The 5,836-nt window shown below is 36.1% G+C and overlaps 1 protein-coding gene across 3 annotated transcripts; it reads right to left on the reverse strand.

Moving 5' to 3' along the window:
• Positions 1–595: 595 nt before the first annotated feature.
• Positions 596–5,045, reverse strand: LOC141682606 (zinc finger CCCH domain-containing protein 53-like). Of its 3 annotated transcripts, none has more exons than XR_012559857.1 (10): positions 4,654–5,045; positions 3,153–4,346; positions 2,884–3,069; positions 2,592–2,777; positions 2,414–2,502; positions 2,074–2,328; positions 1,753–1,915; positions 1,279–1,485; positions 1,083–1,179; positions 596–998 (listed from the first exon to the last, which is right to left on the reverse strand). XR_012559857.1 is itself a non-coding variant. In XM_074487296.1 (10 exons), the coding sequence occupies exons 2-9, from the start codon at positions 4,163–4,165 to the stop codon at positions 1,146–1,148; spliced, it is 2,133 nt and encodes a 710-aa protein (XP_074343397.1). In that variant the 5' UTR covers positions 4,166–4,346; positions 4,654–5,044; the 3' UTR covers positions 596–998; positions 1,101–1,145. The 3 variants fall into 3 exon arrangements, 1 of the variants encoding a protein (XP_074343397.1); XR_012559858.1 differs by having other exon boundaries at positions 1,101–1,201; XM_074487296.1 differs by having other exon boundaries at positions 1,101–1,179; positions 4,654–5,044.
• Between the last annotated feature and the right edge of the window lie 791 nt (positions 5,046–5,836).

The raw sequence follows: 5,836 nt of genomic DNA on the forward strand, positions 1-5,836 counted from the left end.
TCTGCAATTTTTTTTATCGTAGGTGACCCGCAGAACTAAATATATTCCGTACAATAAAATATTTTATAATGCTCTACAGTACATGTATAATATTCAATATTTTGAATAAAATAATAATCTTTGTAAAACATAATTCACAAAATAATATATTTTAAAATATTTTTATACAAAATTTTAGTTATAGAACATAAATGATATCAGTGACAAAAACATGGTCTCCATATAACTTAACTCCGTACACTTGGTTTCAGGTTTCATTACTTTTTAGAATTAAATTTCCAGGGTATAACAATTACAATAAAACAGACCATCACAATTGCTACCACATGGTAGAAATTGCCCATTTCTTCTGGTAAAACTAAACAAAAACTACTGCACTGATTTCTTTACACAACTTTTTTAAACTTTCTTCCCCTGAAAATTTGAACCAAATATCTTAACTTTCCCCTTTTGAATCCCAAATCAGCATTGTAGTCAGTTGTTACACATGCACAACCATTCATTATTCTGCATTTCCCTGTTGCTGCTGCTGTACATAAATTGTAGAGTATTTTCTAACCACACAAATTTACAAACACAACATACAAGATCTCTCTAGTGAGAAATGAGGAATTTCTTTTGAGGAAAGGTAAAAGTTGAAAATTACAGTCTCGGAAAGTTACCTTTTTTAACCCTAGTACATACAACTGCCTGATTTTTGTGACTTCATCATATATTCTTGTTTATATAATAACCTATGGTCCAGCTTTTTCAACTTCTAAAGAAATAAAGGAGAAAATATTTGACTAAAACTACTCTCCTCTCTACACTAGAGTACAATATAATGTGGCCTGGCCCACTTCTTTTAATTCTTCTGCCTTTATGTATAGATTTTGTGTGGTAGTATGTAGTGTATATGATAATTGATGGTGTTGGCTTGTGATTGCCATAGCTGTGAATGTTTCTCTATAGATCTGATCTGAGGTGTTTAGTTTTCTTTATACTTGTGAGTCTTCTGCCTGCAACATTTGGCAAAACAAATCAAACAAGTAAAGAGATTAATCAATCATGATAAGAAAATAATAAGGCTTTCACTAAGTTACCTTAACTAGATCACTCACCTAAGCTAAGGAAGCTTATAGTAGATGAAGGCACCTACATTTCACCTACATTTCGATGGCTCCGTGATTTGAAGCAAACCTGTTATTAAGTAATCAGGGAACTATAATCCTTTGGTGGAGCATTTCATAGAGCAGCTTTTGTATGTTATGTAGAAACTTATATATGAGCAACAAGTACCTGGGGGCTTGAAAATAGCACGATTTGAGTGAAGCCATGTCAAGGGTTGACGATGAAGCCATTAAGTTGTTAGTGGGAGCTGGGGAAGGAACAACCGCCTCATTCCCATTTTCTTCGACAGTGGCTGTATCTGCAGAGAAGGCAGACATGTATTCGCGTGCCGCTTTGGGAGATGAGAACAGATTGTCAGGGAGATTGTGCTCCAAGCTGAAAAATAGAATACATTTATTTATTTTGAAAAAAGCATGCAAGTAAAAGAAATTGTTAATGTGGAGCCACGACGTCGTATGTGGCATGCAAAGCTTCCATTATAATTAGGCAATAGCTAAATATAGACATGAAAAGTCGCAACCGTCTCTTGTAAATTGATTTCATTGTCGTTAATATGTCATTATGGGTCAAGGGGTTATACATACCGCAAAACGCTTTTGTTATAATCAGGCAATAGCTAAATACAGCATGGAAAGTCGTTACCTTTCTAGTAAATCATGTTCTTTGTCATCATGGGGACTTCTGTCAGCGCTATTCTGGTCACTTGAACTTGATAAACATTTCTCCGTCTCATTCACATTTGCTGTCTTCTGGAGGTTAACTGCTGGAGGTGCATTATTTGCCAAGGAAAGAGCTGATCCATTTTCTTTCACATTTTTGATAAAAGAAACGTTTCATCAGTATCTTCATACATATTTTCAGTTACCGGTACAAAAGGTACTAATATGATTATAAGTTGAATCAACAAGTGCATAGCATAAGGGTCAGGCAAGCCATCTTTGTGATGACTCATATTAGACATACCTTCAACAAATTCAGGACTCCTTCGGTCTGGAGAAGAAAACATGACACCCCGATTATGGAAATTAGGAGAGTGCATTGGAGATGAAATAACTGCTCCAGTAGAGAAGGCACGGTGATGGTTACTCCTCTTCACATCAAGAAGTTGGAGACTAAGCAACCTCTGGTTTTGCAGTTCAATGGCTTGATACAAGTCAGCTTGCTCCTCCCTCTTCCTCCTCCAAAGTATATCCTGACTATTCTGAAGCATCCTTGCCTCTGATTTATTGACAAATACCAATCTGAATCAGTTGCAGGGACGTTGGCAAACAAATACACAATGAAAGCAAATCATAATACTCACCAACATGAAGATCATAAGGATCTCTCAAATCTAAACCAGTAGGGCTCCCGCATGCAGAAAATTCTAACCTGTCCATGTGTTGCTGCTTCCTGAAAATTACAAGGAACAATATTAGAATGTGAATGTCATAAACAGTTATATAAACACATCTTTTTCTATGTATAAATATGAAGAGAACCTGAATTTGTCTGGGACTTTGCCCTTCTCCTTGTAAGGTTTAACAAGAACCCGAGCATCACATACAAAATGAGGATTCCCTTTAGCTAGAATTAGCTTCACAGTATCTGGATAAACAAAAGTGACAAAGCCAAACATGCGCTTTTGCTGGTATGGAATCCTCACGTCTTGCACAGGCCCAAAAATACTGATAGATCCAACAATTTTTAATCTTTAGAACCAGTTCTAATTATGTAGGAGTAATACTTTTTACAATGAAAAATGTAGATACTTTAAGATGTAAGAAACTCTACCTGAAGTAATTGGACACGTCTTCTTCTCTAAAAGTACTATCCGCTGGAAAAGTCAAGTAAATTTGCCTTGATACTGGATTCACCATTGCATTCATCGCAAATTCACTTCTTTCCAGCCGAGGTGATCTAGAAAACTTCATTTCCTCACTCATCATCAAGGCGGCTGCTGCTGCTGCTGCAGCAGCCCTATAAGACCAAACCGGCAATTAAATAACTCAATATTCACAAATAACGCCACATTTTGAAAGATAGAACTTAAAAGAATTAACCTTGGGCTATCATTCTGCTGCTGGAGAAGTAAATTCATGCCTTTAGGCGAGTAAGGGAAGTTAGAACCCCCCAAGAGCTGAGAAGCTAAAGCCAGCCTTTGTTGTTGTGCTGATTTGGATCGTAGAAGCTCGTGACACTGCTCCATCATCTCAAGCTTGCTCGGAGAACCAACCAGAGCATCCAAATCCGAAGTCCCTTCATGGAGGAACCTACAGCTTGTCCCATTTTTACAGTAGCCTCTTGCGTAGTACAAACACGGTTTCCACCCAAATCCTCCAGCCTGGTCATCAGAACCTGCAAAAACATCACTAACTGAACAACTCCTCCTGTGTGAGAGGCCATTAATTGTGTCACCTCCGTTCCAGCTCCTGGCAGCACCAGCGCCACCATAAGAATTAAATAGTGCTCCACCATCACTACCACTTCCATTTGGACTAGAAGCCGAATCAGGGTAGTAGCCATCATTAAGAAAAGACAGCTGATCTTGGAGTTCAAATTCATCAATCAAGTCAATATCTCTCTTTCCATTTCCGTAAAATGGAGGGGCTGATGAATTCATAGTCGAAGAAGACGAAGACCTCATTCCCAAATTACTCCCATTAACATTATAATGACTCAGACATGTGTTTGGACTAACTAAGTCTTCCGAAAAGTTAGAAGCAGCAGCCCACGACGAGTTGGAAGATGGATTAGGTATACTCAATGGAGATGGAAGACTCATACCATTCAGAAGCCTCGAAGAAGCTGCAGAGTTGGAGGAATTATGCCTGGAAAAAGGCACAGGAGAAGGAGTTGAAGGTGTAGTAGGAGTGTTTGAAGAAGATAAACCAAGATCTTTTCTGGCCTTGTCAACAATGGAGTGAACTAAAGATTCAGGACCAAAAGCTAATCTTATCATTTCTTTCTCACCATGATCTTGAATTAAAAGAAGACCCATAATTTTAGAAGCATTATCAGGATCCAAGTTTTGAATTCTAGAATAAACAACCCTTGTTGCCTCATAGGAATCCATACCTAATTAACTTGTGATTAGTGATATAATTAGTAAAACTTAAACCCTGGTTCTTGAAAACTCACCTACCCGATTACCCTTTTTGCCTACCCCTTGTTAAAGTGAGGGACTAATTAAACTTTGTACAATTTCACACCCACCAAACAGCTTTTCTTCCCATGCTCTTCTTTTTCTTCTCCTCCTACAAACAAAAAGAAGAAAATTTTAGCAACCCTAAAAAGCTACTATTATTCTCGTGAAGGAGGTAAGAAACTCAAAAAAAAAAAGGAGTGATGTTTAAAGGTAACAACTTTGCATTAATTTTTTTCTTCAACTAAACAAAGATAAAAAGTAGAAGTGGACGTTACAAAGCAAGCAAGAAAGCTCCTAAAGCATATCCATCTCTCTCTCTCGCTCTGTCTCTCTCTATCTCTCATCTCTCTCTCCCAAACATACAGGCACCGTGCTACTGATTACGTTAACAATTATCTAAGAGAAGGAAAACATACCATGTTAAGTATTTGAGTAAGTGAAGCTGATGGTGAAGAAATGATCAAGAGAGATGAACATAGTGAAGCAAAGGATGTAGTTCTCCCATACATATAAAGTCTTTTTTCTTTGTTTTTGGTGCTTGAACATAACCCTACTAGCTAAACTTGAACAACCAAGTAGCACCAACAGTAGGCTATGGTACTATGGTTAAGCTATAGAGCTAAGCTTTCTCTGTCTATAGTCTATACTTACACAGTGTTTATATCTATCTATCTATGTTATCTATCTATGTATCTAGAAAACTAAACTTTGCAGTTTCTCTCTCTAGAAAAAATGGACTGGTTGAAATAGAAAGGCGAGAGAGGGAGAGGTGTATGTAATGTAGCAAGTGTTTGAGTGGATCTAGATCTGTGTCTCAAATAGTGCACGTTCTAGCTTTTCTGCTAATAAAACACCTCATCACAACACTCTATTTCTTCATTTGTGTTGGTTCTCTACTCGTCTTAACAGCGCGTGCTTTTCACTTTAAAAACATCCGTTACTTTTTGGATAAGACTTGCAGGGAAAACTGCATGAGGTCAGTGTGTCTACGCTCTACTGTCGAGGACTCGAGGGTACAAAACTTTGTTTTTTGTCCGGAGGGATATTTATAAAATTATGGAAAATACTTGGTGTACATGATGTGGTGTACTAAATTGCATTTATATCAATAAAATTAATTAAAATGTATCACATCAAATATCATGTTATTATATACAAATATTTTGTACAAAATTTTGTATATCTAGTATTACTCTAAAATTATTTCCCTTTATAAAACATTTTTCCTAACATAAAATGGAATAGTACTTATATATTAAAAAATTTAAACTTAAAGCAACCACCAAGTTAAAACTTCATACAATACAAATGTTTAACTAAGACTAAAAGTATTCAAATGTTTAACTAAGACTAAAAGTATTCTTTATATCTAAGACTAAAAGTATTCTTTATATTTTTTTCATATAATCAGATATCCGAATCAGTTTATATATACACAATACACAATAATTTAATGCACACCATTGTTATGGGAGTATTTCGAGGAGACAAGTTAAATAAGTTCTTAAAATGTAAAATATAAATAATTTGTTATTCCCTAACAATACAATAAGAATTACATAAGGGGGTTTGAAAATAATTATGGCTACTTTTTTTGAT

The sequence above is a fragment of the Apium graveolens genome, chromosome 9, assembly GCF_009905375.1.
Source record: "Apium graveolens cultivar Ventura chromosome 9, ASM990537v1, whole genome shotgun sequence".
Taxonomy (NCBI): domain Eukaryota; kingdom Viridiplantae; phylum Streptophyta; class Magnoliopsida; order Apiales; family Apiaceae; genus Apium; species Apium graveolens.

Coding starts and splice junctions, on each gene's coding strand:
- LOC141682606 (XM_074487296.1), bottom strand. CDS start 4,165: ATGGATTCCTATGAGGCAACAAGGGTTGTTTATTCTAGAATTCAAAAC. Junction 2,778..2,883: donor GACGTGTCCAATTACTTCAG/GTAGAGTTTCTT, acceptor TGGATCTATCAG/TATTTTTGGGCCTGTGCAAG. Junction 2,503..2,591: donor AAAGTCCCAGACAAATTCAG/GTTCTCTTCATA, acceptor TGTAATTTTCAG/GAAGCAGCAACACATGGACA.